At 56.6% G+C, this 13,137-nt stretch overlaps 2 protein-coding genes across 2 annotated transcripts; one reads left to right on the top strand and one right to left on the bottom strand.

The window, feature by feature from the left end:
* Nucleotides 1-54: 54 nt before the first annotated feature.
* On the bottom strand, nucleotides 55-4,756 carry PSMC5 (proteasome 26S subunit, ATPase 5). The gene is made up of 12 exons (XM_085308932.1): nucleotides 4,638-4,756; nucleotides 4,153-4,224; nucleotides 3,595-3,664; nucleotides 3,026-3,123; nucleotides 2,599-2,655; nucleotides 2,212-2,442; nucleotides 1,673-1,799; nucleotides 1,280-1,470; nucleotides 1,059-1,157; nucleotides 798-908; nucleotides 568-654; nucleotides 55-168 (listed from the first exon to the last, which is right to left on the bottom strand). Exons 1-12 carry the CDS (start codon nucleotides 4,674-4,676, stop codon nucleotides 115-117), a joined length of 1,236 nt encoding a protein of 411 aa, XP_085165058.1. The 5' UTR covers nucleotides 4,677-4,756; the 3' UTR covers nucleotides 55-114.
* Nucleotides 4,757-5,098: 342 nt separating this feature from the next.
* FTSJ3 (FtsJ RNA 2'-O-methyltransferase 3) lies at nucleotides 5,099-13,064 on the top strand. The gene is made up of 22 exons (XM_085308924.1): nucleotides 5,099-5,165; nucleotides 5,449-5,574; nucleotides 5,657-5,762; nucleotides 6,439-6,485; nucleotides 6,712-6,791; nucleotides 7,044-7,143; nucleotides 7,308-7,502; nucleotides 7,599-7,714; nucleotides 8,573-8,677; nucleotides 8,862-8,962; nucleotides 9,043-9,123; nucleotides 9,214-9,360; nucleotides 9,709-9,844; nucleotides 9,953-10,158; nucleotides 10,282-10,396; nucleotides 10,495-10,588; nucleotides 10,768-10,912; nucleotides 11,031-11,107; nucleotides 11,284-11,386; nucleotides 11,527-11,710; nucleotides 11,810-11,904; nucleotides 12,267-13,064. Exons 2-22 carry the CDS (start codon nucleotides 5,508-5,510, stop codon nucleotides 12,454-12,456), a joined length of 2,490 nt encoding a protein of 829 aa, XP_085165050.1. The 5' UTR covers nucleotides 5,099-5,165; nucleotides 5,449-5,507; the 3' UTR covers nucleotides 12,457-13,064.
* The last annotated feature ends 73 nt before the right edge of the window (nucleotides 13,065-13,137 follow it).

The raw sequence follows: 13,137 nt of genomic DNA, 5'->3' as shown, positions 1-13,137 counted from the left end.
CTGCCCCAGTGAGAGCCAGCGCTGCTCTCCCTTTGCCCCAAATCAGCACGTGAGCCTGGCCGCAGCAGCRCTTTATTGGACAAAATGAAACAAGGAGCAGCCCCAACCTCGCTGTTACTTCCATAGCTTCTTGATGGACATGTTCTTCTCGCTGTCCTTCTGCATCACCTGGGCAGGGAGGAGAAGTTCAGGTCCTAACACCCAGGTCTCATCTCTACTTAGTTGGAGGGGGCACCGTAGAAGGTGCCACTAAACCCAGGAGCTGCAGTCTTAGACAGGGCCAGTGCTATAACCACCGTCTCCAGCTACCCCCATATTCTGTGGTCACCATAGCCCAGCCTCCACCTTCTCCAGCCTCTTGGAGTCTGCTTAGAGCTTAACCCTGTAGACAGTGGCATTTTAGTACCCAGGAACAACCCTTTTAGATTGTTGTTGGTGCTCTAGAGGTAGCTGAAGGGCAAAGCAAGCTGAGCAGATCCTGCCCCAGAGRTCAGTTTGTGCCCCACTGCCAGCTCCCCAGGAGGAGACACCCAGAAGTTCCCCTCACCTCCCTGCCACGGCACTTACCTTGGCAACAGCCATTTCAAAGTCTTCTTGTGTCACATGCACCCGCCTCTCCCTCAGTGCATACATGCCAGCTTCTGTGCACACCCCCTGCCATGGAACAGAGGTATCACCCTTTGCTCTTCTCCATCTGCCCGAGCCTGCACCCCAGTAAGGGCCAACAGGGCACATGTTGGTGGCCAAGACCACATCCAGCCACCCAGCTGCTGCTCATCTTGCAGTGCCTGSCTTACCTTCACCTCCGCGCCCGACGCTCCTGGCATCAGCTCAGCTATCTTTCGCAAGTTGATGCCTCGTGTYAGGTTCATTTTCCGGGAATGGATCTTGAGGATGTCTAAACGGGCCTGTAAGGACAGCAGCAGTGAGGCAAAGGTTGGAACCCCTAGAATAAGCACAGAAGTTGCTCCCAGACAGGGATTAGGACCTCATTTTCCCACCAAGGATTGKGCCAGGATGACAGAGACATGGGACCTGCCCTAGGGCATCTCACCTACCTCCTCATTGGGAGGGGGAAACTCGATCTTCCTGTCGATGCGGCCAGGACGCAGCAAAGCTGAGTCCAGAATGTCAATCCGATTCGTGGCCATGATCACCTGCACCAGGAAAGCAGCAGCTGTCACCMCTCTGGGCCCCTCACTGCCACCATGGGACCAGCAGGACATTGTCCCTTTCTCCAGGTGGCTCAGGACCCAACCAGGGACAACAGTCCTCATACCTTGATATTCTTGGTGGCTTCAAAGCCATCAAGCTGGTTGAGGAGCTCCAACATAGTGCGCTGCACCTCACTGTCCCCGCCGGAGCCACCCTCCAAGCGGGAGGAGCCAATCGAGTCAATCTCATCCATGAAGATGATGGATGGGGCATGTTCCCGGGCCATCACAAAGAGCTCCCGCACCATGCGGGCACCTGCAGGGAGCACAGAGGGTTGAGCCCTGGCACTGTGCAGAGTCTGGTGCACCCATKGTGTCTCTGCAAGCCCAGGACACCGTGCAAGAGACTTTTGGCCCCTGGGAGCCAGGCTGGAAGTCACACAGCACCATCGAAGCCCTCTCTGRGGCTCAGGCTGATACTGATCCATGCAGCAGCCCCCCCCCTTGCATGCTTTTACCTTCACCAATGAACTTCTGCACCAGCTCGGAGCCTGAGACACGGATGAAGGTGCAATCGGTGTGGTGGGCCACAGCCCTGGCCAGCAGAGTCTTGCCCGTACCAGGAGGTCCGTAGAGCAGCACGCCCTGCAACAGCCGTGCGATCACCTCAGCACTGCTGCCAGGTAGGGCCTCAGAACCCCGCTCTGTCAGTACCCGGACAGCAAAGACCCCTCTCCCCTGCCCTCAAGGTAGGGCCACAGATGAAGAGAGCAAACGCCCTCACCAGGGCAGCAGCGCCTACATTCTTTCCCTCCTTCAGGAAGTGGGACCCAGCACCCAAGAAGCAATGACACCCCAGAATCACCTCTCCCTCCCACAAGCCCAAACAACCTCCTGCAGGAAGCAGGCAATACGCAACAAGCCTGGCCAGCGAGCGGCAGGACTGCAGCATCGCAGTGCCACTGGGGCAGCAACTGCAGGAGCACCCCAGGGTGCTCCTCTCATTGTAGTGGCCAACGGCCCCTACTCACACCAGGGCCATATGGACAGCACTTACCTTGGGCTGGGCAATTCCCAGGGCCTCAAAGAGCTCTGGGTGTTTGACTGGCAGCTCGATCACTTCCTTGATCTCCTTTATCTGCTTGTCCAAACCCCCAATCATTTCATAAGTAGAATCTGGGACCTTCTCCACCATCATCAGCGACACGAGAGGGTCCACTTTGTTGGGCAGGATCTTGTGCAGCGTGTAGCTGTCGTTGCGCAGTGCCACACGGCAGTTGGGGGTCACCTACACCRAAAGCAGAGTGAAGCTTAGTGCCTGGCCTAAACACGGCCCTTCCGAGCCACCCCAGCTGAAGAATGCCGCAAGCAGCACTAGGCCGCCCCAAAGGGAGCAGTCATCTTCTCGTCCCACCCACAGCCCCCAGAACGTTCCCACACTCACATCATTAATGTCAATGTTCTTGTCGACGTCCACCACGAACTTCCCTTCCGGGTGCACCTGGAACATGGCAGTTGCCACCGTAAGTTATTTCTCTATCTGAAAAGTCACCAACCGTGTCTAATAGCCATACTAGGTTCTCAGAGGGAGAAGGAGGAGGAGCTACGCAGCTCAGACACCAACAAATGCCCTGCAGCCCTACCTGCCCCACAGAACCACTAAGCCAGGTGCTTCCCACCTGCTTRGGGAAGGTCAGGGCCCAGGAGAGCTGCTACAAGGTGCTCCTCTAGAGAAACATTTCTCACTTCAAGTTTCTTCCTCATTAMATCCCTCCCAGAACTTGTGCTATTGCTTCTGCCCCCTACCCCTCTCTTTGCACAGGGATGAGGAAAGTCTGCCCTACCCCAACCTGCTTGCCCCAGCTCTGTACCTTGACGAGTACTTTCTTCTTGTCCATGGCTCTCACCACCTCYCCCACATAGGAGCCCTGTTCCTGCAGCAATTGCAGTTCCTCCCGCAGCAGGCGCACTGTGAAGAGCAAGGGAGCCATCAGCACCACCATTCTGCCCAGCCACAGGCATCAGCACCCAACACAGCAGGAAGACACCCTGATGGAGGTGGCCCACAGAGCCCTTCTGGGGCATCTTGGGCACCAGTGCAGACTCCTGCTCAGCTAGAACCAAGGCAGCCCACCTTTCCCTAATTAAWATAGCAAAAAACAAACAATAATCCCCTCCACACACACACAAAGAAATCCAAAAACCCACTCACAGCCACCCACCCACCAAAAAGAAAAGTATCACCATAAAGAGCAAAACAACTAGGATTTATGAAATTTAGCACACATTTCTTCATCCGGCATGAGCTGGACCCTTCTGACAACAGCACTAGCTGTGCTGGCCCACAACTGGGTCACAAGTCATCAGCCCAGCAGCTAGGAGTGGCTGAGTGGCCACATCACTGCAGGAGATCAGGGTGAGAAAGATGAGAGGACTGTACCTTTGGCATTCAATTCGTTTCTTTGCGCTTGCAAGCGCCGCAGATTCTGGCTCTTCTCATTCACGATGAGCTACATAAAAAGCCAAAGAACTTAGCTGAGACTTCAGCATCCCCGTAGAGCGTTCAAATCAACTGCACACCAAGTACATGCAACAGCCACTAGTTGAGCTGCAGCAGAACAGAGAGGAGCAGCTTTCATCCTGGGACAGGCACCTAGTACAGCACAGCCTTTCCAAACAGGACATGACCAGCCAGGCTCCTTTACCAAGGATTAGGCAATATCTCATACATGCACAGCAGCGATGACACTGGGTAGGACAGAGACATCTTGTATGCCCGTATCACCCAAAGGCTAGATCRATGGCCCTGCCTGTAGGTGCCACCCTGAGAAGTGCCGCCTTCTCCTTGCATCCTACGACAGGGCACCAAAGCAGTGAAAGGGCTACAAAGCACTGCATTTGGTCTTGGACTGAGGGCAGGCCCGGAGAAAGATGGGCACCCTTGGCTGGAACCATAGCAATAGGTTCCCAGAGCAGCACATGGCTGGAGATAGCTCACCTGCAGCTCCTCGATCTTGGACAGGTAGTACTGCCGGAGCCCTGTGCCGCCCTTCCCGTCGTCCATCTCCATCTGTGAGAAAACGGGACTCAGCGGGACGCGACTGGGCCTTGGGGGCCTCCCGGTTCCCCCAGGGCCCCGCAAGACACCTCTGCCCCCGGGCCAACCCCCCTAGGGGCCCTCGGGCCCCATTTGCCCCRGTGCCTCCTTCCTCCCCGAGCCTGTGCACGGATCAGATCCCAGCTCCCTCATGCGTTTCCACAGGCCTGTCCCCAGCGCCAGCTCCCGGGTTCTCCATGCCCTCTCGTCCCCTAGGACCCCTCGTCTCCCCCCACCCTCCGCGCCAAGACTGAGGCGAGACCCGCCGAGTCACGGCGACCCACCAGGCCCAGGCCTCAAGCCCGCCCTCAGCACGGCAGAACGGCGCGGCCCGGACACCCCGCGGCCGCCGACAGCCCCTAACCCCGCCCCGGCTCCAGCCTCACCTGCTCAGGTCCGTCCACCGCCATCTTCTCCGCCGGCATCGGGACACCAGCACCGCCGCTGCCTGCACTAAAGATGGCTGCGGTGTCCCTTCCGCTGCCCGCCCCACGCGCGAGGAGCGCGCTGACGTCACTTCCTCCCCCCAACAACATGGTAACAAACAAACATGTTCCAACTCCCGAAGGCTGGGAGGGCGCATGCGCACTGCAGCGCTGGCGGGGTGAGAATGCGCGTGCGCAGACGTRGTACCAGGCGCCCCTGCTTTGCCGCCATCTTGATAAGGTCAAGCGTTATTTTTCCGTACYGTGAAATGTTAGAGGGCTGTAAATAGGCTGAAAACGCACTTCCTTGRGGATCTTCTCCCTTTACTCTCTTCATGAGCGCTCGGAGGCCCGTTTCGCCTCTCGCACCGGGGACTCAGTRCTGAGACAACACTCCCAAGATGGTGGTGAAGGGCGTCCGGAAGCGGAAGCCAGGCGCCCGGCGGGTGGCAGCCCGAGGCAGCGGGGCGCGCACGCGGGAGCGTGGCGGTGAGCGGGGCCGGGCGCGGCGGGGTCTTGCGTGGGCCCAGGCGGCGGGAGGGGGAACCGAGGCAGCCCACGGGACCCCGAGGCGGGGTCAGGACCCCCCCCACAACCGAGCTGGGCCGGGGCTGGCGGGTCGCCGAGCTGGGCTGGGCCGGGCCGGGCCGGGATGGGCCGGGGGAGCAGTGTGGGAACCGCAAGGCCGGCAGGCACCGGCGGCGGTGGGAGGACACCGGGTCCGCCCTCGCAGCTCTGCCGCCCCGAGCTCACCCCCTTATCCTCCCCGCAGGCCCGTGTGCAAGCTGACCGCAGCTCCCAGACCCACCCGGATCTCAGCCCGACGGCACCATGGGCAAGAAGAGCAAAGTGGGGAAGAGCCGGCGGGACAAGTTCTACCACCTGGCCAAGGAGACAGGTAAACAGGGCCTGTGCACACCAGAAGAAGAAGGGGAAACCTGTAGCCCTTAGTAATCTGTAACTCCTCGCTCTCCCCACAGGCTTTCGTTCCCGCTCCTCCTTCAAACTTCTCCAGCTCAATAGGAAGTTCCAGTTTTTGCAGAAGGCCCGGGCGCTGCTGGACTTATGTGCAGCCCCTGGTGGGTGGTGAGTGTCACCAGGGCCCTGAGCCATGGCTCAGTGTCTCCAGCTGCCCCACAGACCTCCCTCCTGGAGGTGCATGGGTGAGCCAGACCAGCCAGAGCGTAGAGGAACACACTTGGCTACCATTTGGAAAGTGATCCGTGTAAGACGTGTTTGCTCCTCCAGCCCAGATATCATGTTGATGGGGAGTYGATGAGAACCATGGCTGCTTCTTGTTGAAGCTGCTAAAATGCTTCCCACTGCTGAGGGGTTTGAGCCATAAGCCAACAGGCATCTGCTTGCAGGAGACTCAGTTTCTGGGCTGTGTGTAAGTGATGCAGACTGAAATACTCTTTAGTTATCATTTTGTTTGTGTGTGCTGCTAGTCCAGTARCCCTTAACCTTTGTGGCTTCCCCACATGGCAACATGGGGATATCCAAGTTATTCTGTCTGGGTATCTAATCTGTTCCTGACTCAAGGGTGCCTGTGAAAAAGACTTTCACGGATGAAGTAGAAATCTGGTGGTTTGGGTGGCTGGAACCTTGTGGTGAAGTGGCTTTAATGTTTTCTGCCTTGGTGGTGGCTCATCTTGTTCCCTGTCACAGATCAAGGCAGATCCCAAGCCTCAGGCTGTACAGTTCATGGYTGGAGGCTCTCATGGGATCCTGCTGTAGCTTTGAACCTCTCTGCTCTTTGCAGGTTACAGGTGGCTTCCAAATTCATGCCTGTTTCCAGCTTGATCATTGGTGAGTGGTGGGACCTTGCGCTGAGCTGGAACAGGGGTGGGCAAGGATGTGCTAGTGTAGACTGGGTGCAAGGACCTCCACTGTAGTCCGTGGATGTGACTGAGGGACAGGGTGCTTTGGGGACACTGGTACACGGAGGGAATGAGCTGCAAATCTAGGCTGTGACAGGTTGGAACCCAGGTTGAGGGGGAGAAATTGCAATGTTGACATCTCTTTCTTATACTAGGAGTGGATTTGGTCCCTATCAAACCCATTCCCAATGTGGTGACGCTGCAGGAGGACATCACTACTGAGAAGTGTCGCCAGGTAAAAACCTCCCCACCGCCCCACCAAGTGTCACATGTTGGTTTGGGATTCAGCAGGTCTGTCTGGGATGGGAGTCACCTTAGCTGCTTAATCACGGCTAATTTGGGGGTAGGACCAGAGCAGGGGGCTGAACTGAGTGTCTAGGTTGGCAGGCGGGTGGAAACATGGGCTTTTGGGAACTGGGGATGCCGTCTGCTGGCTCATGCAGAACGACAAGCGTTAGCAGGACTAACATGTGCTTCTGGTCATCAGGCCCTGCGCAAAGAGCTGCAGACGTGGAAGGTGGATGTGGTGCTGAACGATGGGGCTCCTAACGTGGGAGCCAGCTGGGTGCACGATGCTTACTCCCAAGGTAGAGTCCTTGCAGGGCTGTAGTGTGGCCTGGAGCAGCTGTGGGGGGCTGCAAGGGTGGGTCTATCTCATGCGCCAGCATGGATGATGGCACATGTTGTGGGACAGGGAGCCAGGTGATGAGGAGATGACAACTCTGTTGACTGCTGCTTTCTCCCACTTCAGCCAACCTGACTCTCATGGCCCTAAAGCTGGCCTGCGAATTCCTCTGCAAAGGTGGCTGGTTCATCACCAAAGTTTTTCGCTCTCGAGACTACCAGCCTCTCCTGTGGATCTTCCAGCAGTTCTTCCGCAAGGTCCAGGCCACCAAACCCCAAGCTTCCCGCAACGAGTCYGCTGAGATCTTCGTGGTGTGCCAGGGTGAGTGGCCAAGGGGAGCTTGCAACTGTTGACAGCTTGGGGCACTGGGACAGGGCAGGGAGGAACCTGCTGTTATTTCTGATTCCCATGTCACAGGTTATCAGGCTCCAGATAAAATTGACAGCAAATTCTTTGACCCAAAATATGCCTTCAAGGAGGTAGAGGTTCAGACCAAATCCGTGAGTGAGCTGATCAGCAAGAAGAAGCCAAAGGTATGAGGATCGTGCGCTCCTGGGGTAGACTAAGGGTCCCTCAGCAAAGAGTTGACTCAAGGGAACAGCCACAGCCTGAGAGAGGGTCTGGCTTTGTGGAGCAATTTTCCCTGTTCTGCTTGTCCTGGGGAGCCATCTGCCTTCCCAGTTTCAACTCTGTCATGGGACAGACRAGCAGCAAAAGCTCTTGTGGGGGCWGCAGTTAGACAAAGTCTGTGAGGAGCAGGAGGAGATAGCTTCTGGGAGCTCACAAGCACCTGAATAGCYGCAGGAGGGAGGAGGATGTTGGGGGGCAGCTGGCTGATTTGCTTTGCTGGGCAGCAAAGCCAAACACACRTGAAAGGGGCTGGGGATGGTGGTTAAGATACTTAATCAGGAGTGCTGTCCAGGAAGTTGAGAGACTGCAGGATACTAGTGGGTGGAAGAGCTGGTAGTAGAGAGATTCATAGCCTTTGAAGGTGGTGAGGGGGAGCTGTGAACAAGCCATGAGGCTGGATGGGGATAGAGCAGTATTGTATTCTTCCTGCAACAGTTGGCCACAGGGCTTATGTCTCCGTGAGGTGTCTTTGGGGCACAGGATGCCAATGGCTATGTGAAACAGCTTCAACTTAGAGTGGAGYTTCACAAGCCTGTATTGCCATCTCCCTTCTGCATCTGAGATTAGGTTGAGGCTGGAGGAGTCATCCTAGAGCTGGACTTGATACTCAGCAGGTGGTAGAGGCTGGTAATCTGTTCTTATCTGTGCATCACTTGGGCATGTTTAGGTGGATGCTGCAGCTAAACACAAATTATGTGAAATGATTTGACTTCTGGGGGTGGCTGAAGCTGCRTGGCTCATAAGGCTTCCTTCTTCCATAGGCAGAGGGCTACGCAGATGGTGACACGACCCTGTACCGCCGCTTCACCCTGATGGACTTCCTCAAGGCTCCCAACCCTGTGGACTTCCTCTCCAAGGCCAATGAGGTGAGTATCTGAGGCCAGAGGAACTTTGGTGGCCCCAGAGCCTAGTCCTCAGGAGCACAGAGCAGTGAAGGAGGGCAGCTAGCTGCCCCAGTGGTGGCTCCTAGCCCTGCTCCTGCAGAGGAAGGGGAGGCAGGGCAGCGGCTGGTGCTTGGGAGTGGCAGTGCTTTTTCTTTGCTGCATCCAGATCACACTAGGGGATGGTGAGCTKGAGAATCACAGTGCCACCACAGAGGAGCTGCGTCAATGCTGCAAAGACATCCGTGTGCTGGGGCGCAAGGAGCTCAGGTACTGGGAAGACTGGGACTGGGACAGGATGGCACGCTGGACCTGGACGGGTGTCTCAGACTGGCTGCCTCCCTGCACAGAGCCCTACTGAACTGGAGGACAAAACTGCGACGTTTCCTGGCTAAAAARCTGAAAGAGCAGGCAAAGGAGCTGGATATCAGGTAGGAGACACCAGGGCTGTCCCAAAGCACCAATGTGGTTGGTTGGGGCTGCCACCAGAAGAGACACTCTGAGCTGCTTCCTTTTGACAGCCTGAGCTCTGGCGAAGAGGAGGAAGGCCAGGAGGAGGAAAAGAAGATGTCACCAAAAGCCACAGCTGATGAGATGGCRAAAGAAGAAGAGGAAGTAGAGCTGGCATTGGCAGAGATGAAGGCCAAGGAACTGGCAGAATTAAAGAGGTGAAAACTCAGATGAAGAGAGCCAGGGGAAAATCATGCTAGTGTAGCATAGCAGGGCTCTTAAATTTGCAGATGGGCCAGTAATGTCAGGGCCTTTCTCCTTCAGAGAGGAAGTGGTGGAGAAGGTGACCCCCAAGATCTGGGGTCTTTGGGGCCAGCTGCTCCTCCAGGCAGGTGAAGCAGCTGTTCCCAAATGTTGTGGGCTCTCGTTGCACCAAAGCTGGGGACCCCTYGCAGTGGGATGATGGTGTTCTTGGGCCCTTTGGTCTGGCAGCAACATGGCAGTGGATTGAGACACTGAGATGTGGGGGGGCCGGTGTGGCCTCGTTTCTTCGCCTCCTCTTTCAGGAAGAAGAAGAAGATCCTGAAGGAGCAACGGAAGCAGCGTGAGCGCGTGGAGTTGAAGATGGACCTCCCCGGTGTCTCCATTGCTGATGAGGGCGACACTAGCATGTTCTCCCTCCAGACTATCCACAAGACCCAGGTATGAGGACAGTGGGAAGGTTCTTAAAGCTGCTGGCAGGACTAGGATGTTGGCAGGCAGGAAAGAGATGGACTTTTGCTCATGACTATCATTTCGCTCATATTGTAGCTGCTGAACGAGATGGCCCGGGGGGACATGGCATCAGCAGACGCCCTCCTGGAGATGGGGCCTGGGGACGATGACATTTGTCTCTCAGATCGGGACGAAGCAGATGATGTGTCCCTGGCCAGCGATCTGGACCCAGAGGAGCTGGTTGAGATAGAGGCACRTCAGCGCCAGCTGGAGCGGGAAAGGCGAGAGCAGGGTGCAAAGAGGTGAGAGCAATGAGAGGCTGTCCTGGGGTAGAGACTCCCTTTGGAGCAGCTTTGYGGATTGGGGAAAGGGGAGGCATACCCTGTCCTAGCTGTGGGCACTGATCTTGCTGCTGTCTGTTACAGGGTGACCTTTGAGGAGGAAGAGGAGGCAGAGGAGGAAGAGGAAAATCCCCTTCTGGTGCCCCTGGAGGAGAAGTCAGTGCTGGAGGAACGGCAGACTAGTTTATGGTTTGGGAAGGTGAGTCCCCGTGGCCCAGAACTGATGGGACAGCCTCRGCCTCAATATCTCCTACCCAGCTCTACCCATTCACCTGACATACTATCTCCAATTCACAGGATGCCTTCGCTGGCATCGAGGATGATGCAGACGAGGACCTGGAACTGGGACAGTCACAGATGCTGGCTCAGAGACAGCGGGAGTCTCGGACAGGTCAATGAGGGGGCTGTGTTGCTGGGGATCCCCAGAGCTCCTTTCCAGCCTGTAACATTGTACAGTTAACAAGCCTGCATTAATGTAGCATTAACAGGAAGTGTCTCTGGAGGAAGGGGTTAAGTTCTGGAGTGGGAACTGCCTTCATCCTCTCTCACCCACTGACTCCTGTCCTGTAGACAAGGAGAAGGGAAAAGGGCAGAAAAAGGTTCCTCAGGAGGAAGCCGTGACCAAGCCTAAGACTGTAGTGGACACAAGACCAGATGATGGCGAAGCACAGGATGAGGAGAGCAGTGACGATGACAGCAGCAGTGATGAGGAGAGGTGAGGGGCAGGAGAGGAGCAGTCTGGATGCTCTGTCTTGCTCCACAGCTCAGGAGAAGGGGTACGTGGGGACCCCTGCGTGCATCTGCCCCAGCCCTGACAGCTCACYTCCCCACAGGCTGCCAACATCAGTGGGGAAGAAGCGAGCCCGAGATGAGTCGAGTGGCTTCGAAGTGGTGCCCATTGAGGACCCAGGTGAGTGGGGCTGCAGTCTGGGCCCGTGTGTGCCAGGTGATATAACAAGTCCCTCTTTGGGGACAGGAGGCAAGGGCAGGTCCTGTGTATCTGGCCTGGGAAGGAGTGGCTACTGGCCCTCTGGGTCTGAGGCTGCTTGCAGACAGGACAAGCTTTAATCTATCTGTGTGCTGCAGTGAAGAAAGCCCGTGTCCTGGACGCAGAGGGCCTGGCACTTGGTTCGGTCATCGCCACCTCTAAAAAGGCCAGACGGGATCTGATTGATGACTCCTTCAACAGGTACTTCCAGCTGTGGTTGCTGGAGGGGGAGTAGCGTATGGTCCCCTGACAGGACAGGCAGTAGGGGTGGCAGATGTATTGGAGTTGGAAGGGAACTGACTGGGATCCTGTGCGCTGTTCACAGTCTGTTTGTCCCCTAGATACTCTTTCAATGAGGATGAGGGGGAACTGCCTGAGTGGTTCACAGAGGAGGAGAAGCAGCATCGACACAAGCAGATACCCCTAGACCGGCAGACAGTGGAGGAGTATCGGCAGCGCTGGCGCGAAATCAAYGCGCGGCCCATCAAGAAGGTGGCGGAGGCCAAGGCCCGCAAGAAGCGGCGGGTGAGTGGGGCTGTGGTCCTGGACAGGTATTCCATCCCCTCTATCCCAGATGTTCTGTCCCCCAGTTTTCTTTGCCTCTGAGCTTTGCTGTCCTTGCAGATGCTGAAGAAGATGGAGCAGATGAAGAAGAAAGCAGAGGCCGTGGTGAGCACGGTGGATATCTCAGAGCGGGAGAAGGTGGCCCAGCTGCGGCGGTGAGTGGTGAAGCTGGGATCTGGGTGTTTTGGATTGCGCTAGGCTGGATGGCAAGGCAGTGTGGGAGCARCTCCTGGGCATAACCCAGCGGGGCCAGGGAGAGTTGGGCTGTACCTGTGGGTAGGCTGAGGGTTGGGAAGATAGAGGAAAGGGAACAGGACAGCACAGCAGGAGAGCAAGTGAGAGCTGGGAGGAGCTGGGTACTTGTCCTGGGGAGCCCCATCTTGAGGTATAGCTGCCCTGCAGAGCCTAGTATTGGCCTTTGGATGTGTGCTGATGCCAAGCTCCTGGACAAATCCTGCTATCTGAGCTCTTGGTAGGGCTGTGGTTTCGGTTCTCACCTGTTCCCCTCTTCCTGCAGCATCTACAAGAAGGCTGGACTGGGCAAGGAGAAACGACAGGTCACCTACTTGGTGGCCAAGAAGGGTGTAGGACCCCGTGTGCGCCGCCCCCCTGGGGTCAAGGGCCAGTTCAAGGTGGTTGACAGCCGCCTGAAGAAGGATGTGAGGGCTCAGAAACGAAAAGAACAGAAGAAAAAGCGCCGTAAGTGATGTGGAACAGACTCTGTCCCAGGCAAGGGACTTAGCTAGAGGGTTCTGGGCAGGGCTGGCTCCTGCCCTCCCTCCACTGGACACTGATCCAACTGTGACCCCAGGAGCAGCCTGCCATTCTCTCTGGAGATGGAGCAGTGAGTTAGCAATGTGCTCCTGTTCCTCAGTGCCTTGATTTGACGTTGCCTCCTGCCCTCAGTAGTACCAGCACACAGGCAGGGTTAACTTGACCTTAGTTCTGTGGCATTGACCCTGCCCCCCTTCAAATGCTCGCTGGATGGCAGCATCTCCTGGTCCCTGTGGTCATGCTGGCTCCCCAGCTTGGCCACGTTGCTGGGAGAATCTTAGGCTGCAGAGATAGAGGGAGCACCCATGCCAGCCCTTGCTGTCCCGGGAGGAGTCATGGCTCTRAGCAAATCGCTCCTGGGGCCGTATTTATCACTCAAATCCTGGTGACAGGCTGGTTCCCAGAGCCATTCTGCACACTCAGGACTGTGTGGGACTATTGATGCTGAGCTCTGAGGCAGACAGGTATCAGTCCCAACAATCTGCTCGGCACAGAACTGCTCGTTTGCAACAGAATTAAACCCTGGTCTGAGGATGCCCCAGGATGTGTCCTGTGTCTTGGCAAGGTGAGGGGCCTGCACCGTYGTCGGCTTTAGAGGGGCTACTCAGGAGCTG

Source organism: Rhea americana, unplaced genomic scaffold (assembly GCF_003343005.1).
Source record: "Rhea americana isolate MKP2758 unplaced genomic scaffold, rheAme1 scaffold_287, whole genome shotgun sequence".
NCBI classification, from domain to species: domain Eukaryota; kingdom Metazoa; phylum Chordata; class Aves; order Rheiformes; family Rheidae; genus Rhea; species Rhea americana.
Note: the sequence above shows the minus strand (reverse complement) of the source record. Positions and strands in the feature narration are given on the sequence as shown.